This window comes from Cetorhinus maximus, chromosome 19, assembly GCF_964194155.1.
Source record: "Cetorhinus maximus chromosome 19, sCetMax3.hap1.1, whole genome shotgun sequence".
NCBI lineage: Eukaryota > Metazoa > Chordata > Chondrichthyes > Lamniformes > Cetorhinidae > Cetorhinus > Cetorhinus maximus.
This window is the reverse complement of record NC_135897.1, coordinates 97,114,047-97,135,221: the sequence shown is the minus strand read 5'-3', so window position 1 is coordinate 97,135,221 and position 21,175 is coordinate 97,114,047. Positions and strand designations below refer to the sequence as shown.

The 21,175-nt window shown below is 46.3% G+C and overlaps 1 protein-coding gene across 2 annotated transcripts in view; it reads right to left on the bottom strand.

Annotated features, from left to right (window-relative positions):
- Positions 1 to 656: 656 nt before the first annotated feature.
- Positions 657 to 21,175, bottom strand: part of LOC144694055 (B-cell lymphoma 6 protein homolog) — a 396,731-nt gene continuing 376,212 nt past the window's right edge. The window contains exons 2-9 of one of the 2 annotated variants that reach the window (XM_078564418.1): positions 17,478 to 17,666; positions 14,498 to 14,719; positions 12,278 to 13,279; positions 11,743 to 11,924; positions 9,925 to 10,092; positions 9,691 to 9,821; positions 2,843 to 2,980; positions 657 to 1,647 (exon numbers count right to left, since the gene is read on the bottom strand). In XM_078564418.1, the coding sequence (XP_078420544.1) occupies positions 1,507 to 1,647; positions 2,843 to 2,980; positions 9,691 to 9,821; positions 9,925 to 10,092; positions 11,743 to 11,924; positions 12,278 to 13,279; positions 14,498 to 14,719; positions 17,478 to 17,641 (2,148 nt within the window). In that variant the 5' untranslated portion in view covers positions 17,642 to 17,666 and the 3' untranslated portion in view covers positions 657 to 1,506. The remainder of the gene's footprint in view (positions 1,648 to 2,842; positions 2,981 to 9,690; positions 9,822 to 9,924; positions 10,093 to 11,742; positions 11,925 to 12,277; positions 13,280 to 14,497; positions 14,720 to 17,477; positions 17,667 to 21,175) is intronic. The other variant, XR_013579642.1, reaches the window with a different exon arrangement.

Below are 21,175 nucleotides of genomic sequence, written 5' to 3'. Positions count from 1 at the left end.
TGGTGGGCATACCTTCAACTAAAGTTCCAATCGAAAACCTCTCCCTCAACCTCTAGTTTTGCTTTCTTCCTTTAAGACTCTCCTTAAACCTACCTCTTTGACCAAGATTTCCAACAACTGCCCGAACATCCTTGTGTGATGACTCAGTCAACGCTCTTGTGTTATATAAACCCAAGCTGTTGTTGGGCTGAGATGTCTTGGCTTAAGATTTTCACATTTAAAGTTGTAGAGTCCGGTTCCTGGGATGTGGAAACTGCATTTGATCTTTTTCCAGCAAAGACTTTTTCTGTCCAATCCTTCAGATTGGGAACAAGTCAACAATCCAATCAGCATCTCCCTGGAGGCTATTCTCAGCTATACTGAACTGTGCAGTGATAGGACACAAGGTCCAGCCTAAGGCTTGTGCCAATCTTGGGATCTTGAGCTTCATATACAGAGGCATGGAGTACAAAAACAAGCAAATTTTGCTCAACCTTTATAAAGCTCTGGAGTATTTCATTAGGTTCTGGTGTGGGACTGGAATCACATAAGCCCAGACTGGGTAAGAATGGCAGGTTTCCTTCCCTAAAGGGCATTTACCAATCATAGCTTCAGTCATTTTTCCTGAGGGGGAAAGGATGTGCACCAGTACAGAAAGAGACAGACAACGATCCTGGAACAGTGCGATATATTTTTATTACGTCCTTACAGATATATTGTACAGTATGTGATAAAAATTCTCAAATCATTGCCCAGTTTTAAACCAACATTGTGTTGGAAGCTCACAATGGAGCTCTCAGTGACCCAGGGCACAAAAGGGGATCCAGGGTCACAGGGAGGTGGAGAGGGGAGTATAGGGGCAAGGGGCTGGGGGAGGTTGGGGCGGGGAGGGGGGGTAAAGAGAGTGTCAGGGAGAATCAGAACCTTTGGGACATCCAGCTTTAGCACGTAGAAGGCACCAATGGAAACTGCTCTGGTCAACAAGACGGGAACAACATGAACAAGAAATGAATACAGCATTTGGACAAAATGTAAACCTTACTTTTCAAAAACAACTGTAAAGAATACTTCAAAAAGCACATATATAATTTTCACAATAGACAAAATATCTTAAGTGCTTTAAGCAATAGAGATGTTCAGACTGTGCTCTGCCTGCAGACAATCTGCCTGAAGCATCATTCATTAACTGCCATAGCTAGAACTTTGGTTAAAAATATCATTGACCCTTCCCATTTTATATAATAGTACAACTCTGATCTGTGCTTTGCACAGGAAAAATATATATATATATTTTCATACATTCCTTTATATTATGGGCAGAGAGGCATCTTTTAAAAGCTTAAACACTCCAAACGTCTATTAACAGAAAAATAGCAAGCACTTTTCACAAGAAACCCGTTAGAGTTTGATCTGATGATACCTGTCGTAAAGTTTACCACATGGGGGACTCTGAATGAAAACCCTTAGCAATTCAAAGAAATTCCACCACCTCAAAAAAGTTCAACGTGTGCAAGAGTAAGCGAGTGGTCAGCGAGCAGGACAGACGTCTGACTGTGGCTCTGCAGGCACTCGGTACTGTGCCTTGGTATTGGTGATGGCTCCATGTTTCTGTCTCAGATGAAGCCTCAACTGGCTCTTGTGGCGAAAGTGCAGGTTACATTTCTCACACTAGACAGAGAGAGAGAAAGAGAAACAATTTAGTGGTAGAAAGATATTAAAAGTTTGTATACAGGACTAATCTCAAAGTGTCGACATGCAAGACCTGGTAGTGGGGAAAACATGGCTCAGACTGTGGGCTCATGTCCTGGGCCAGACGGTTGAGCTGATAATCGAGGCTGCTAATCCAGATCAGCACTGAGGTGCCACATGAAGGAAACACCGTCATGTCAGAGGGGCACCTTTTAGATGAAACGGTAAACCAAGGCCCACTCTTTTTTTCTCAGATGGATGCAGAATATCCTATGGCACTACTTACAGAGCTCTCCCTGGCACTGGATCAATATCAATCCCTCCACCAACATCACTGTTATCTGGTCACTTTCGTCATCACTGTTTGAGAGCCCTTGCTGTGCATAAATTGGCCATTGCATTTTCTACACGATAACAAAGACTGGACAATTTTCACCCTCTCCACTACCCACCACAAAAATACTGAAGCTCAGCGGAACTTAAGGAACGAATGACCCGGAAAATCCAAGCATTGAGTTTTCATCAACTTTCAAACTAAAGAGTGATGTCAGGTTGGTCACATGAGCCAAGAGGTTCAGCACCAAGTTCCATCTTCCAGGCCCCACCTGCATCAAATGGCAGCTGCCTCAGGGGTTGTTTCTGACACAAACCCCTGCCCCTCATTCCTCAGCCTGGCAGCAGTCTGCTGGCTGACAAACAAGTCAAATTCCCTGACATGTCACCAGGGAAATGACGGCTTCCCATTCCCCCCCCAACGACACCCAGAGGACAACAATCCCACACGCCTCTGGGATTGCAGCATTGAACGTGATTGGAGGTATGCTCTCTGTTCGATGGATGGGGGTGTCCGTGGCTGATGGATTTATTGCCCGCCCCTCATTTCCCCAAGTGATGATGGCTCAGCACCACAGGTTGTACTGCCGAGGTACTTGCTGAGATCAGGCATGGAAACTGGTGTAGAGACTCTTTTCAGTGAGTGAGAAATCCTCGTTATGGCCACTTTACCCAGTGTCAGTCCACAAATTCAGAGTTTGGTTTGATCACTTGCTCGGGTGGAACTTGAACTCAGGACCTCTGGGCTGCCATCCGGCATTACCAGTGACCAACATCACCACCCCACCTGCCACCCCTTCACTTGCTGCACCATCCTTGCCACCCCCCCTTGTTTACTCACATGGTAAGGCTTTTCCCCTGTGTGGATCCGAAGGTGACTCTTAAGTGTCTGCAGATGTCGAAAGCGAGTCCCACAGATCTCACATGGATAGGGTTTCTCTCCGGTGTGGATCAGCACATGGGCTCGGAGGTGAGCTACCTTTGGAGAGAGAAGGTTAGAATGAGATGAGTAGAGCATAGACCTCCCTGCAACTAATCACAACAACTGTCTGTCCAGGAACCCCAGATTACCCAAAACTGGTGTTCTTTGATAATCGACAGGTCTGCCACTGGAAACTGTTTCTCTCTATTTACTCCATTAAAACCAATTCAAATTTGAAAACCTATTTAAATCACATCTTAACCTTTTCCATTCCAAGGAGAACAATCCCAGCTTCTCCAATCTCTCCACACTGATTTGCTGGAATATCCAGGGCCCAAAGACCTTGACATCATTTTCAAAATACCAACTTTCATTCCTGAATGGAGCAAGGATTGAAGCAGAGGGGCCTGTCCCTTTCCTCAGCCTTAACCCAGCAACACATCGACTCATCTCAACTACTCCAAAACACTAAGCACAAAACTTACTTCAGCAGATGTTGTGGACGAGCACAGATGAATTATTACTGTGAAACTCAAAATCTTTGTTACTGATAACTTCAAATACACTCTACAGAGCCAGCCAGCACCAGTTATCTGATCATATGGAAAGTTAAGAGTTTCACATGAGAAACAGAACTGCTGCAGAAAATGGAACTTATCGATTTAACTTTTCAGCTGGTTTCTATTGCAAAGGGGCAGATTTAATATGGAAAAAACGATTCTCTCAGCTCAGACAGAATCAAGTAAACAGTTTTATTTTTACAATTTAATCTTTTGGTCATGACAGGAAAATATTTCATCTCAATTTGTCAACCTAAAGGCCATCTGTTCCGTGAGCTAACAAGTCTAATCAGCAGCTCAGGAACTGACTCACCCCAAATACTTGTAGGGAACGAATTTGCAGGATTATGGGGAATGAGACTAATCAGACCAAGAGCCAGCGCAGGCATAATGGATCAAATAGCTTCCTTCTGTGCTGCATGATTCAACAAAGCTCCTACTGCAGCACTTAGGATTCTGTTTCAGACCCAAAACCAGAGCAGAGTTGCAGCTTATTTATATGATTTGAATTTGACATTGTTATTAGTGGCCTTTTTACTGAAGTAGAGCAAAAATGCAAGGAGGTTCAGCTAAACATTTCTAAATCACTGGTTTGGCCTTAGCTGGAACATTGTGTCCCATTGTGGGGAGATGGTGGTGTAGTGGTAATGTCACTAGGCCAGTAATCCAGAGGCCCAGGCTAATGCTCTGGGAACATGGGTTCAAATCCCACAACAGCAACTGGTGGAATTAAAATTCAATTAATAAATCTGGAACATAGAGCTAGTCTCAGTAATGGTGACCATGAAACTATCATCAATTGTCTCTAAGACCCATCTGGTTCACTAATGCCCTTTGGGGAAGGAAATCTGCTGTCCTTACCTGGTCTGGCCTTCATGTGACTCCAGACCCACAGCAATGTGGTTGACTCTTAAATACCCTCTGAAATGGGCGGGCAATTAGGGATGAGGATGGGCAACAAATGCTGGCCTTGCAGTGATGCCTGCATCCCATGTAATTAATTCTGGGCACCACGAGAAACCTTGGAGAAGGTGGAGAGGAGATTTACTAGAATGGGGCTGTGGATGAGGGGATTCAGTTAGTGGACAGAGTGGAGAAGCTGGGAAGGTGAACGATAAGGGAAGATTTAATAGAGGTGTTCAAAATCATGAAGGCTTTTAATAATGAATCAGAAGAAACTGTTTTCTGAGGCAGAAGGAACCATAACCAGAGTTTATAGATTGAAGAGAATTGGCAGAAGAGCCAGAGAGGGAGATAGGGTTTCTTTCCTAAAACCACAAGCGGTTGTGATCTGAAATGTGCTGCCTGAAAGTGCAGTGGAAGCAGATTCTCCCCTTGATATTTAATGGCATTCCCATCACTGAATCCCCACTAACAACATCCTGGGAGTTACCATGGACCAGAAACTGAACTACATATGAACATACAAACTAGGAGCAGGAGTAGGCCACTCGGCCCCTCAAGCCTGCTCCGCCATTCAATAAGATCATGGCTGATCTGATTGCAACCTCAACTCTACATTCCTGCCTACCTCCGATAACCTTTCACCTCCTTGTTTATCTAGGATCTATCAACCCCTGCCTTAAAAATATTCAAAGATTCTGCTTCCACCTTTGAGGAAGAGAGTTTCAAAGACTCACGACCCTCAGAAAAAATGTCTCATCTGTTTAAAAATAAGGGGTCACACACTTAAGACAATGACTCCTAATTCTAGATTCTCAACAAGAGGAAACATCCTCTCCACATCCACCCTGTCAAGACCCCTCAGGATCCTAAGTGTTTCAATCAAGTCGCCTCTTCCTCATCTAAACTCCAACTTTTCCTCAAAAGACAACCCTCCCATTCCTGGCATTAGTCCAGTAAACCTTCTCTGGACTACTTCCAATGCATTTACATCCTTCCTTAAATAAGGAGACCAGTACTGTGCACAGTACTCCAGCTGTGGTCTCACCAGTGCCCTGTACAACTGAAGCATAAACTCCCTACTTTCGTATTCAATTCCCTTGCAAGAAACAATAACATTCTATTAGTTTTCCTAATTACCTGCTGTACCTGCATAATAACCTTTTGTGATTCATGCACTAGGACACTCAGATCCCTCTGAATCTCTGAGCTCTGCAATCTCTCACCATTTAGATGATAAGCTTTTTTATTCTACCTGCCAAAATGGACAATTTCACATTTGCCCACATTATACTTCATTTGCCAGATTTTTGCCCACTCATTTAACCTATCTATATCCCTTTCAAGTCTCATGTCCTCTTCACAACTTACTTTCCTACCCATCTTTGTGTCATCAGCAAATTTAGCAACCATACCTTCGGTCCCTTCATCCAAGTCATTCATATAAATTGTAAAAGTTGTGGCACCAGCACTGATCCCTGTGGCACACCACTCGTTACATCTTGCCAAGCAGAAAAAGACCCATTTATGCCTACTCTGTTCCTGTTAGCTAGCCAATCTTCTATCCATGCCAAAAGTTACCCCCTGCACCATGAGCTTTTATTTTCTGCAATAATTTTTTATGTGGCACTTTATCAAATGCCTTCTGGAAATCTAAGTACAGTACATCCACCGGTTCCCCTTTATCCACAGCACATGTTACTTCTTCAAAGAACTCCAATAAGTTGATTAAACATGATTTCCCTTTCACAAAACCATGTTGACTCTGCCTGATCACCTTGAAGTTTTCTAAGTGGCCTGCTGTAACATCTTTGACAATAGCTTCCAATATTTTCCCTATGACAGATAAGCTAATTGGCCTGTAGTTTCCTGCTTTCTGCCTCCCATTTTGAATAAAGGAGTTATATTCGCTGTTTTCCAATCTAATGCAACCTTCCCTGTACCTAGTGCATTTTGAAAAATTAAAACCAACACATCAATTACCTCACTAGCCACTTATTTTAAGACCCTAGGATTAATTCTATCCGGACCTGGGGATTTGTCAGCCCACAGCTTCAACAATTTGCTCAGTACCACTTCCCTGGTGATTATAATTTTCCTGAGTTCCTCCCCTCCCTTCCATTTCCTGATTTATGGCTATTTCTGAGATGTTACTTGTATCCTCTATACGGAGGACCAATGCAAAAACCTGTTCAGCTCATCTGCCATCTCCTTATTTTCCATTATTAGTTCCCCAGACTCACTTTCTTTAGGACCAATACTCACTTTGTTAACTTTTTAAAAAATATCAATAGGAACATTCTTAACTGTCTTTATATTTCTAGCTATCTTTCTCCCTTGCTTTTAAATCTCCTGGCCATTCTTTGCTGGTTTTTATATTCTGTCCAATCTTCTGATCTGCCACCCATCTTTGCACAATTATATACTTTCTCTTTAAGTTTGATACTATCTTTAACTTTTTAATTAACTGCAGATGGTGGGTCCTCTCCTTGAAATTTCCCTCTCGTTGGAATGTATCTATTCTGTGTATTCTGAAATATCCCCTTAAACATCTGCCACTGTATCTCTACTGAACTATCCCTTAACCTTATTTGTCAGTTCACTTTAGCTAGCTCTGCTTTCATGCCCACATTCAAGTTTACAATACTAGTTTTAGCCCCATTCTTCTCTTCCTCAAACTGAATGTAAAATTCAATCCTATTATAATCGCTGCTACCTTGGGGTGCCTTCACCATGACAACATTAATCAATCCCACCTCATTGCACAATACCAGATCTAGTAACAAAAACAGAAAATGCTGGAAAATCTCAACAGTTCTAACAGCATCTGTGGACAGAAAAACAGAGTTAACATTTTGAGTCCATATGACTTCTTCAGAGCTCTGAAGGGTCATACAGACTCGAAACTGTTTTACTCTCCACAGGTGCTGTTAGGCCTGAGTTTTTCCAGTATTTTCTGTTTTTGTTTCAGATTTCCAGCATCCACAGTATTTTGCTTTTATCCAGGCCTAGTATAGCCTGCTGTGGTTGGCTCCAGAATGTGTTCTTAAACTATCGCAAAAACAAAAACATTCTATGAATTCCTCACACCTGGGCTACCTTTGTCCATGTGAATTTTCCAGTCTATATGTAGATTAAAATCCCCCATGATTATCACTGTACCTTTCTGACAAGCTCCCACTTTTTCTCCCTTTATACCCCGTTCAACCATGTGGTGACTCTTAGGGGGCCTGCACACCACTCCCACAAGTGACTTGTTGCCTTTATCATTCCTCATCTCAACCCAAAATGCTCCTAAATCCTGGTTGTCCTGAACTTAGGTCATTCCTCTCTATTTTGCTAATATTATCATTAATTAACAGAGCCAGCCCTCCATCTTTTCCTAGCTTCCTGTCCTTCCTAAATGTCACGCGCCCTTCAATATTCAGGCCCCAATCTATGACATGTCTCTGTAATGGCTATCAGATTGTACTTATTTCCATTTGTGCTATCAGTTCATCTTTTTGTTTTAAAGGCTACACACAGATAGAGTGTCTTTAGTTTTGTCCTATTATTTTTGTAACCTCAACCCTAATCGGATTTACTCTTAGACTGGTACTCCCTATCCCTTCCTGTCACAGTCTGTTTACCATTTCCCATATTAGTACCTTTCTCTCTTACCTTGTCTCTCCTTTTGGTTTATGAAATCTTCCCAAATTTGATCCCTTGCCCCTCTCTACTTCCCTAGTTACAGGGCTCGGAACACCGGTCCCAGCACAGTTCAGGTATAAACCGTCCCAATGGTACAGCCCCCACTTTCCACAGAACTAGTGTCAGTGCCCCACAAACTGGAAGCCACTCCTCCCACACCAGTCTCAGCATTCATTTCTCTAATCTTATTTGTCCTATGCCAATTTAAACTTTGGTCAGGTAGTAACCCAGAAATTATTACCTTTGAGGTTCTGCTTCTTAATTTGGTACATAGCTCCTCAGTTCCTTGTCCTGTCAATGTCATTGGTACCTACATGGACCACGACAACTGGGTCCTCCCCCTCCCACTAAGTTCCTCTCTAGCCATGAGCAGATGTCCTGAACCCTGACACTGGGCAGGCAACACAGTCTCCTGGACTCTCGCTCTTTACTAAACAGAAGTGTCAATCCCTCTCACTATATTGTCCCCTACTACCACTACATTCCCCCCACTTGAACAACCATGGTGCCATGGCCAATCTGCTCATCCACACAGGTTGCAATCGCCTCAAACCAGTTTAACGATTGCAGAGTCTGAGGGTCCTCCACTACTGTCTGCTTGGTCCTTTTACCTGCCTCACTCACGGTGACACCCTCCTGTCCCTCACTGCTGAGCAAAACAGACAACCCTATTGTAATGGATGTAGCTATCTTCTGGTACATGTGTCCAGGTATCTCCTCCCCTCTCCCTGATGTTGCACAGATTCAGCTTCCAGATCAATAATCCGGATCCAGAATTCCTCCAGCTGCTTACGCTTTCTGCAGACGAGACTAGAACTAGACTGGGCTAGTTAGCCAATTAATTAATCAGCTGCTCTCAAATGGAGAGCTGGACTAGCCATATAAATACTGTGGCTACAAGAACAGTTCAGAGACTAGGAATCCTGTGGCAAGTAACTCACCTCCTCACTCCCCAAAACCTGTCCACCATCTACAAGGCACAAGTCAGGAGTGTGATGGAATACTCTCCACTTGCCTGGATGAGTGCAGCTCCAACAACACTCATGAAACTTGACACCATCCAGGACAAAGCAGCCCGCTTGATTGGCACCACATTCACAAACATTCACTCCCTCCACCACCAACGCACAGTAGCAGTGTGTGTACCATCTACAAGATGCACTGCAGGAATTCACCAAGGCTCCTTAGACAGCACCTTCCAAACCCATGACCACTACCACCTAGAAGGACAGGGACAGCAGATAGATGGGAACACCACCACCTAGAAGCTTCCCTCCAAGTCACTCACCATCCTGACTTGGAAATATATCGCCGTTCCTTCACTGTCACTGGGTCAAAATCCTGGAACTCCCTCCCTAACAGCACTGTGGGTGTACCTACACCACATGGACTGCAGCGGTTCAAGAAGGCAGCTCACCACCACCTTCTCGAGGTGAACTAGGGATGGGAGATAAATACTGGCCCAGCCAGCGACACCCACATCCCATAAAATAAATTTTAAAAAGTAATTTCTAAATGAAATTAGAGAAATACTTGCAAGTGGGATATTTTGCAGGGTTATGGGGAAAGAGCAGGGGAGTGGGATGAATTGGATAGTTTATTCTGGGTACAAACCTGGACAAACCGTGCTCCACAGGTCTCACACTTGTACGGTTTTTCACCAGAATGGATGCGCGTGTGAGTCTTCAGGTTTGCAGGACGGTTGAACTGGGCTCCACAGATATTGCAGCGATATGGCTTCTCCCCTGCATGGAACACAGCAGCATATTAGAGGGAGATGACGACCAAGCAACCCTCCTTCACAAGCCCCTCTCCCTCTCCAGACCACCCCAGGTTCAGGGTCCCTACCTGTGTGCACAGTTTTGTGACTTGCCAGGTTCCCTTTGTAGCGGAATGCAGCTTGGCATCGGTCACATTTGTAGGGCTTGTCGCTGTGAGATTGGACCATGTGCCTCTTGAGTGTGGCATCATCGGTGAACTTACAGTCACACTCACCACAGAAGAAAGATCCATTGTCTGAGCAAAACACAAAACACTTCAGGGTTAGACCAGGAACGGGTGAAACTCAGAAAACATCATACATGGAGATACCAGACAGCAACTCCAACCCCCCCAACCCTGTACCCCCTCACCCAATAGAAGAGAACGGGGCAGGTAAGAGCAGTGTCAGTTTTGGCAGGGGGCGGGGAGCAAAAGGGTGAGAGCAACATGGAGATGTTCCATGCCTGGCTCATTTATTCTCAAGCAGGCACTGATTCTCACTGGGTACACACAAGCCAAGGTCAAGGGTGTGGGCAGAGAGGGATATGGCCCTGAACACAGACAAAGAACTAAAAGTGATCAAGATGAGAACCCCCTGCTTAATTTTCCCTTCAACACTCCTCCTCCTCCTCTTGAGTCAAGAGGTCAAGAGGTCACGTGATCCCAACACACCAGCCAAGCAAACTCAGCTGAAAGCACGGATGGTGAGGGCATTGCTGGTCAATGCGCCTCAGAACCATACAGCAGGAAACACACTCAGACTCACAGAACATTAAACTAAGTCTTCCCTTTGAGGACTGCAGTTTTTTTTTTTACAAACTAATTATGAGAATTACTGTTTGTAGATAAACATCAGTTACAGGAAAAACAGAGTCGTTTGGTGGTACAGAACTTGAACAATTGCTGAAAAAAGAGACATGTTGAATCTTTTCATCCTGCACTCATCAGGACTCTGTGCAAGGACATCAATACAAGGTGAAAACATCAATATTTTCCCCCTTAAATTGGTTATGAAAGTGTCCTGATGAGTGCAAGATGAAAAGCTTTGACATGTCTCTTTTTTTAGGAAAAACAGAGTTCAAGACTGCCCAATCTCTGAAAACAAGGATTTAACAAAAGAATTTGAGATTAATCAAGTGTGGTGTCCTCTTGGCAAGGCTTCGACTTTCTCCCCACAAGATCCCCGCCCAACCCCCCTCCCCCCCCTCCCCACCCAACCCACGCCCCCTCCCCACCCCCTCCCCCCCCCCTCCCCCCCAACCGCAACAAAACCCCATCTCACCCAACTCACCCCCAAAAAACCCCTCACTGTAAATCTCACCCAGTACAGAATGGGAGCAGCAATGGAATTTTAAAGCACGTCTTTAACTAAAGTTAATAATTTTTATACACTTCACCTACCCCATGCACACCAATGCCCCCACCACCCCCCCACTAACCGGCCAGCTCTTCAGCTCAACTTCCGGAACTGGCATAGTTTTAACAGAAAATGAAAATCACCCAATTTCCAATCTCAGACACGCAGCCTCCACATTACAGAGGCTCCGTCACCCTGTGCCCAGTGGGAATCAAGAGCCAATCACACAGTGAGGCTGGTTAGAATGTCAGGGCTCCCTTCCCTCAAAGGGATGGCATTCAGAATGGTTTTTTTTACAGCTCCAATTGTGATCATCTTTCCCTCAAAGTTATTCAATTCCTGGCTCACCAATGGTGGGATTTGAACTTGCTCAACCTCAGGTACTAGCCCAGCACCATAAACTCTCCACCACTGACATTCCATTTTCCATTTCTCATCTCTTACCTAGCCCACATATTCAATCAGTCAGTACACAGGAACCTGTCTCAAACAATGTTGCTCAGACTTGCAAATACAACTTTCCAGCTGTTAAATTTTTGGCACCTCACCTGAGCTGGAGTCTGAGAGCTCAGACTGTGTCTCGGTCAGTTCCTCTCCCAGGTGAGACACAGGTGTGACACGGCACAGTTCAGTGTGTTGGTGAGCTGGTGACTCACACAAGCTACATTTGCGAGGGAAGGCGTCCATTGGAGATGTTTGCTGGTTATCCAGTGAAGACTCCTCGGGTGACCTTAGTAAGAAAAGATCAGAATGAGACCCTGTGGAAATCAGGTCGTTATGCAAATGAAACTGTAGTGGGAATCTTTGTTTTTAGCAATTTTCAGTCTCCAAGATGCAGTAACAGGGGAAGGAGGAGAAACATTGAAAAAACACACTACTGCTTTCATCGTATACTGTATATTTTTGTTTATAAGAAATATAATAGTTTGGTTCTGGTGGTTGGTGGAGGTGGGGGTGGGGAGAGATGGTGAAGGAGGAGGAATGCGAGGCAAATTGGACAGCTCTTTCCAAAAGCCAGCAAAGGCACAATGGATCGAATGGCCTCCTCTGTGCAAGATTCTATGATTGTAAAGTTACATGTACCTGTTGACAATGCTGTTGAGTTTGCTGGCCTGGGGAATGTGCAGATCATCCCCATCAACATCCATTTTCGCTGGTGTTTGGCTTCCCAAAGTCTCGGCATCAGTGGACTGGTGGAAAGGGGCAGGAGAAGCAGTGAAGGTTGGAGCGGAGCCATTTTTAGGCTCGAGGTGATTGTCGTTTTCAGTTTTTGAGCTCTGGTTCAAAGAGTTCAGAATAATGAATTTGTACTTTTTCCAGTTACAGGCTTTGGGGTCAATGGGGCTCTTGGCTGTGGGAGATTCTGAACACTGACTCCTGAAGGCGTTCTTGCTGCTGCTGGATTCAGTTGGGGAGTTGGGTTGACAGTCAGATTTCAGAGGACTCCGGGGTCCAATCAGAGGACCCTTATGATTAACAGGCAGGTTACTAGATTCCAAGAATTCTCTCCGATCTCCCTTCAGGATATTGCTTTCTTCAGCCTTCCTACTATTCAACAGTGAGGAAGAGTAATTTGCCAAGTTACTCATGGTGGACTGTGTGGCCATTTTGGAACTCGGAGTTTGATTATAGTGCAAATCCATTTTAACATCACCTTCTCTACAAATCTCTCTGGGAGAGAAAACAGTCGCATGACAAATATTGGACGAGATGTCAGTGACAGACCTGCTGTTGTACTTTGTGAAACCCGTGTCACCATTGTGCTGCACACAGTTACCCTGGTACCTCCTGAGCTTGGGGACATCGGACAAAGGGACATGGGAGTCCCGGAATTCATTAACCAAGTAAGGATTTGCAGAGTAACTGTGAACAGGGATGTGGCTGTACAAAGGGTAAGGGTGTGCAGAGGGAGTCATTACATTGTAGACACTAGAGCCCAGAGGCCTCCCATCAGGGGCTGATGCATCACGAAGCAGGTTTTCAGTCACTTCAGATTTTCGAAAGCTTAAGGCTTCTGGAGGTAACATTGCATTGCTGGAGAGAAACTCCTGCCGGGGTGAACTGATTGTAGAGCAGAGATCTTCACTGTTGGGAAACAAATCAAGGTTAGTAACAATTTTCAGCAAAATGGAGATTATTACAAGACAAATTGATCTGTCTGGAGGTTGTCAGTGCCATGTATCCATTCCCCCACCACCCCCCCCCCACCACGCCCCCAATCCATCCATCTCCCACAATTCCCCCCCCTCCCTTCCCCCACAACCACCCCTCATCATCCCTCAAACCCCTGCTCCACCATTGACTAAACACGTGGCTGATCTTCCACCTCAACTCCACTTTCCTTCCCCATATCCCTTGATTTAATTAGTGCCATCCCCAAAAAAAAAAGATCAATCGATTTCAGTCTTGAATATACTTAATTTGAACATCTACAGCCCCTCAAGGTAAAGAATTCCAAGGATTCACAACTTTGAGTGAAGAAATTTCTCAGCTCCATCTGAAATGGCCAACCACTTACCCTGAGGATATGACCCCTAGTTTTAGACTCTCCACCTGGGGAAACATCCTCTCAACATCGATCAAACCCTCAGTCTTATGTCAGAGTCATCTCTCATTCTTCGAAACTCATTCTTCTAAACTCCAGAGAATATAAACCCAGTCTGCTCAATCTCTCCTCACAGAAGAACACATCCCAGGAATAAGTCTGAGGAATCTTCCTTGTACCTCCTCTGAGGCAATTACTGTCCACAATTCCTGGCTCCACTTGGAACAGAGAGTGACCCGATGGAGCTTTCCAAGTGAAGTTATGAAAGAGTAAATAAGAAGATCAATAACTATTTAATATCACTGGCAACAAATCAAGAGGGAGGCGATCAGAACTCTCCTCTCCCTCCCCACTTGGTTATCGGGACTTGGAATGTCCGGCCTGAAAAGGCGGAATGAGATTCCTTGAATAATTTTAAAAAGGATTTGGATAGATATTTGAGAAAGAGAAGCTTATAGGGTCACAAACAAAAAGCAGGAATGTGGCACCAGGCTCATTTCCCCACCTCCACCACCCCCCCCAAAGAGCCAGCACAAGCATGATAGGCCGAATGACCTCTGTGGTGTAAATGTCTGAGATTCTATGAATGATCAACTGCATTCTCACCAAAACCCTACATAATTGCGAGACTTCCTTACTGATAAACTGCAAAGCCTCACAAAAAGCACTAGCACGCTATTTGGTTTCAGAATTGCTTGCTGTACCTGCATTGGAAAGGAATTATGCACCAACCAAATGTAACAGGTCAGTTGTCTCACCTGGACTGCAGGTATCTGCGGCAGGTATCTGCCACATGGTCCATTTGCAGATAAAGAGCTGTACTCATCACCACCATGATACTGCTGTCTCTCAGGGGCAGGCGAGATGTGTACATAAAATCCAGTAAAATACCAAATCCCTCTGGGTCAACTTCTGGGTCCAGACTAATCAAATTCAAGTTGAACTTCAGCTGATCAGTGAAGATAGCGTAGAAAAGGCCACTGAAAACCAAACAACAGTAACTTTGTCAGCACAGCATGGGGCGGGGGGGAGGGGCTCCTTGTGGGTGTTTAAACATTCCAGATCCCACACAGAGTCTCCATGGTTGGGGTTCCAGAGTTGCACACATCATTCGTGCTCAAATGAGCACCAGCCAATCAGATACTGGTCATGTGACCAGGCAGAAAGGAAGCTGACATTGCCATGGTTACCCATTACACTCTATGAGGGGAAAAATTGTATGAGAGTAAACTTGCAAGGAACATAAAAGCGGACTGTAAAAGCTTCTATAAGTCGGCAAAAAGATTAGTGAAGACAAACATAGGTCCCTTACAGTCCAAAATGGGAGAATTTATAATGGAGAACAAGGAAATGGCAGAGCAATTAAACAACTACTTTAGTTCTGTCTTCATGGAGGAAGACACAGATAACTTCCCAGAAATACGAGGGAGCCGAAGGAAGGAGGATTTGAAGGAAAACAGTATTGCTAAAAAAAGCAAAGTGCTGGAGAAATTAATGGGACTAAAAGCCAATGAATCCCCAGGGCCTGATAATCTACATCCCAGGGTACTAAAGGAGGTGGCTATGGACATAGTGGATGTGTTGGTTGACACCTTCCAAAATTCGGTAGATTCTGGAACAGTCCTGGCAGATTGGAGGGTGGCAAATGTAACCCCACTATTTAAAAAAGGAGGGAGGGAGAAAACAGTGAATTACAGACTGGTTAGCCTAACATCAGTCGTAGGGAAACTGCTAGCGTCTATTATAAAGGCTGTGATAATGGGACACTTAGAAAATATCAACAGGATTAGACAAAGTCAACATCGGTTTATGACAGGAAAATCATGTTTGACAAACCCACTGGAGTTTTTTTTTGAGGACATTAACGAGTGGAATAGATAAAGGAGAACCAGTGGATATGGTGTATTTGGATTTTCGGAAAGCATTTGATAAAGTCCCACATAAGAGGTTAGTGTGTAAAATTAAAGCACATGGGATTGGGGGTAATATATTGGCATGGATTGAGAATTGGTTAGCAGACAGGAAACAGAGAGCAGGAATAAATGGGTCTTTTTCGGTGTGACAGGCAGTGACTAGTGGGGTCCCACAGGGATCAGTGCTTGGGCCCCAACTATTCACAATATATATCAATGATTTGGATGAAGGAATTAAATGTAATATTTCCAAGTTTGCCCATGACACGAAACTTGGTGGGAATATGAGTGGGGAGGAGGATGTTAAGAGGCTTTGGGTGATCTAGACAGGTTGAGTGAGTGGGCGAATACATGGCAGATGCAGTATTAACTTAGTTATCCACTTCAGTAGGAAAAACAGAATGGCAGAGTATTATTTAAATGGTGATAGATTGGGAAATGTTGATGTGCAAAGGGACCTGGGTGTCCTTGTACACCAATCACTGAAAGCAAGCACGCAGGTGCAGCAAGCAGTTAAGAAGGCAAATGGTATGCTGGCCTTCATTGCGAGAGGACTTGAGTACAGGAGCAAGGATGTCTTACTGCAGCTGAACAGGGCCTTGGTGAGACCACACCTGGAGTATTGTGTGCAGTTTTGGTCTCCTTACCTAAGAAAGGATACACTTGAAATAGAGGGAGTGCAGCGAAGTTTCACCAGACTGATTCCTGGGATGGCAGGATTGTTGTATGAGGAGAGATTGGGCCGACTAGGCCCTGTATTCACTGGAGTTTAGAAGAATGAGAGGAGATCTCATTGAAAAATTCTGACAGGGCTGGACAGACTGGATGCAGAGATGATATTTCCTCTGGCTGGGGTGTCTAGAACAAGGGGTCACAGTCTCAGGATACAGGGTAGACCATTTAGGACTGAGATGAGGAGAAACTTCTTCACTCAGAGGGTGGTGAACCTATGGAATTCTCTACCACAGAGGCTGTGGAGGCCAAGTCACTGAATATATTTGAGGAGGAGAATCGATAGATTTCTAGACATTAAAAGTGCCAAGGGGTATGGGGAGACAGCAGGAGTACGTCGTTGAGATAGAAAATCAGCCATGATCATACTGAATGGCGGAGCAGGCTTGAAGGGCCAAATGGCCTCCTCTTGTCCATGTTTCTACTTTAGACAGTTAAAGGCAATTTCATGGTTTGTAAATGGTCGTTAGGAAGAAGTCACAAAGGTAACCACAAAAATACAGGCCTGCTTCATAGCAAAGTCTTACTCATGTGAGGAGGATTGTAATGCATTGGATGGGATAGGGAGGGGAGGTGGGAGGCTAGAGGAGAAGATTGCAACAAGGTGTGTAAATCAGCTGTAATTCACTCACTGCCCTTTGACCAGAGAGACCTGGATTGGGAACCTCAGGCTATAGGAGAATGATGTGAAGTGGGACTGAACACCAAGCCTACTGTTGACTGGGAAATGTATTACCATCAGAAACTGAAATGCCCAGTGTGGGAATCGAATGCAAGTGATTCCATGGAGAAGGTACATGGATATTATTGAAGCTGTTTAAGAAAGAACACTGCATTTCTATGGCGCCTTTCACAATCTTAGGACAGTACTGCGGCCAGCAGCAGTAGCCTAGATTCCACGCTCAAGTCTCTGACGTAGGGTTTGCACCCACAACATGCTGACTCAGAGATAAGAGTGTTACCCACTGAGTCCTGGCTGCTTAACCCCAAATGAAGTAAATGGGACACTGACTCCACAGTACAAGAGGAGGCCCTTTCCTTCACCTTGTTTGTACTTTACGGGTCTGATTTAATGAATCTTCACTGGTCCCACCTGCACGCCATGAGCACAGTCTTGTGGGCTCGAAAACGCTGACGATCCACTAGGATAGTAACATCAGTCAGAATGTCCCGGGACCGCAGTCTGTTCAGGTTAAACAGCACGTCACTCGCATGTCTGGTGAACTGGATGCAGCTATCTGCTGCTGCCGAGGCCATCGTACCTGAAACACAAAGACAGAGACTTAACAGCCAGCACGCCAAGACAATCCAGAGAAACACCTGCCTCACGGAATGCCATCCTCATATCCTACTTTCATCCCATTGAATTGGAGATTATCCCAACTTGACCCGAGATTTCTACTTTAACTGGCAAATTGTGAAAGGGCTTTTTCACATTGAGACAAGCCACAGATTTAAAACAAGATTCTGTTCAGTGCGACTTCAATTCCTGCACAGCTTTATCTAGCAAAAACAATGCAAAAGCTGTATGCAATTATCTAACCTGCATCAAGTTAGCGTGTCCTGTTCAGAGTGCACCTCGCACAGATTAAGAGCAAGTACATGGGATACAATTAGCAGTTGCTTTGAGATTTACTTCAGACTTTAATCAACCCAAGAAATAGTAACTCCAGCAAAATTTACAAACATGTTCAAGGTCCTAATTGTTTTCAGAAATGCAAACTCAAAAACAAACTCGAACCCAGTGAACTTACCCTGCTGATTGTCCTGGTGCACAAGAGTTCAGCTCAGTGACAAGTCTAAAAACAGGAGAGAAAAGTGCAAAGATGAGTCACTAGTGGTTTCAGTCACATCATTAAAAGCCAGCGAGATGTCCCAGGGTGGGATGTCCTTTGAGAGTTAAAGGCCAAGAAATAACAAATTAAAACTTTCTTTCTCAGCAGAAGGTTCATTGTTTCTGCACAGGAAGAATCGGTTACTGACAGACCAACTCCAAAACACTGTTCCAGCCTAAACAAGATCACTTCTACCATTGCACAGTTTGGAGTGCCTGGATTAAAATGCTCCATTGCTCAAAAGAGATTGTGAACAGTGGAGCAGTGACAGACACTGTCAGGGCCAACATTATCCCATTCCTCACTGCCTGCTGTCAGAGGGCAGGTCAAGAAACTCGGTTTTTTGGTCCACATGATAAGTGTTTGACTTCCAGCTTCATTGAAGTGACAGGGACTCTGAACATAGGACCAGTAACATCCCTTAGCGAGACTACCAATCTGACTGGTTTCCACCCAGCTGTAATGGGAGATGTGATATTAAAGAGCCACCAGTCCACACTGCACAGTTCCCCGAAGTGCCAACTCTCAGAAACAGAATACACCACTGTCTTCCACACGCGTAAAAAGGCCGGAATCCACTCTGGACACACCCTGACCTCCAGCCGGTAGACCTCTGTCAGAATGAATGTGGCAGCTGATTGATTGTCCCAGCTCCAGACATCCTCATCATCAAGACCCCATCTCCCCACCTCATGCCTGATTTGCTGCAGATATTAAACCCACAAAAAACCTTCCAAACCAACTCATGTGAACCTGCAACACAGCGAAGGTTTCACACCTACAGTTTCTGGAATTTAGAGAGTGACTCTGATTCCATCTTTCCACTTTGCATGCTTCTCTCTCTCTCTCTCTCTCTCTCAGAAAAGGCAGTCACAGTTACTTCAGCAAAATCACTATCAGATCGTGCAGGTTTCGCGATGCTGAAGAAAATTTTCCAGATGGGTTTGAACTAAACTCAAAGTTGGTTTGATTTAATATGACCTCCCACCCACCCACAGCCTCAGACAGCACAAGGTAGGAAACACTCCGAATGAGACATCAGGAGCAAGAGGGGCAGATTCTCTTTCAATTATTTTCATTGATGTGGGCCTGGCTACCCAGCCCTCATTGCCCGTGTGCAGATGGTGGCGAGTTGCCTTCTTGAACTGGGCTCTGTGGGTATCCGGGTATCAGAGAAGGGAAGGGGACCCAATGCCAGTTTTGGGCAGGTGGTGAGAGCAGGAGTACGGGAGGGTGTAACGTTGGGGTAAAGACAGGAATTTGAGTGGGGGGTGGGTTGAGGGGACCTTGAGCTGCTGTAGATATCAGTGACCAACAGGAATCTATTGCTAAACAAAACCAGAATTACCGGGAAAAACTCAGCAGGTCCGGCAGCATCGGCGGAGAAGAAAAGAGTCGACGTTTCGGGTCTTCATGGCCCTTCGGCAGAACAAGGGCCGTGAAGACTCGAAACGTTAACTGATTTCTTCTCCGCCGATGCTGCCGGACCTGCTGAGTTTTTCCCGGTAATTCTGGTTTTGTTTTGGATTTCCAGCATCCGCAGTAGTTTTTAGCTTAAGAATCTATTGCTCTTATGTCGGAAGTTCCAAATTGATCCCCAGTCACAGCTAGCTTTGATTCTTTTTTCGTATGGGGAAGAAACAGACGGCAAGAGGGGCGCTCCCGCCAGCACCGAAGGCGCCCGGCAGGGGGCGCTCCCGCCAGCACCGAAGGCGCCCGGCAGGGGGCGCTCCCGCAGCACCGAAGGCGCCCGGCAGGGGGCGCTCCCGCAGTACCGAAGGCGCCCGGCAGGGGGCGCTCCCGCAGCACCGAAGGCGCCCGGCAGGGGCGCTCCCGCAGTACCGAAGGCGCCCGGCAGGGGGCGCTCCCGCAGCACCGAAGGCGCCCGGCAGGGGGCGCTCCTGCAGTATCGGCGGGGGGGTGGTGGTTCCTGCAGTACCGGGTGCGCCCGGCAGGGGGCGCACCCGCAGTACCGGCGGCGCCCGGCAGGGGGCGCACCCGCAGTACCGGCGGCGCCCGGCAGGGGGGCGCACCCGCAGTACCGGCGGCGCCCGGCAGGGGGCGCACCCGCAGTACCGGCGGCGCCCGGCAGGCCGCAGTACCGGCGGCGCACGGCAGGGGGCGCACCCGCAGTACCGGCGGCGCACGGCAGGGGGCGCACCCGCAGTACCGGCGGCGCACGGCAGGGGGCGCACCCGCAGTACCGGCGGCGCACGCCAGGGGGCGCACCCGCAGTACCGGCGGCGCCCGGCAGGGGGCGCACCCGCAGTACCGGCGGCGCCCGGCAGGGGCGCACCCGCAGTACCGGCGGCGCACGGCAGGGGGCGCCATTATTCCAATGACCGGGAACCGGCCGCAGTTTCCGAAATAATCGCCAAATAAACGGGAAAATCCGGTGCCGCCGCCGCCCGGTTATTTCACCCGGAGACCGGGCACCAAAGGACCCAACAAATCGAGAGGCGAAGGGAAGCAAAGAAATTACAGGGAACCTTTGTAAAGCAGCAATTCACCGGAATGTGTCCAACTGGGTGGGGGGGGGGGGGGAGATTCCCCCCATTATTCCCGGGGGGGGGAAGGAGACATGGAGAGCGCGGGGAGCGCGGGGGAGGCGGGAGGCGGGAGCGGCCGTGTGTTGGCTGAAAGGGGGCGGGAGCCGGGATTTGGAAAGGTTACTCGGTTAAATGGAGGAGCCGGAGCCGGGTAATCGGGAAGAGAATGAAAGATTTCTTGGGTAGTGAGGGAGGGAAATGGAGTTAAAATCCAGCTCAGGGTTAGTTCTGGAAACAGACCAGACGGGCTGAATGGCCCATGTGCCTGAGGATTAAATTTACAGAGACAGGCAGCTCCTTCTGAGCTAGCACGGGTTGGATGGGCTGAATGACCTCCTCTGCTACTGGTCACAATATCAAAGATTCTGCCCGCGAACCTCATCCATTTCCCTGATCAACACGGGGCA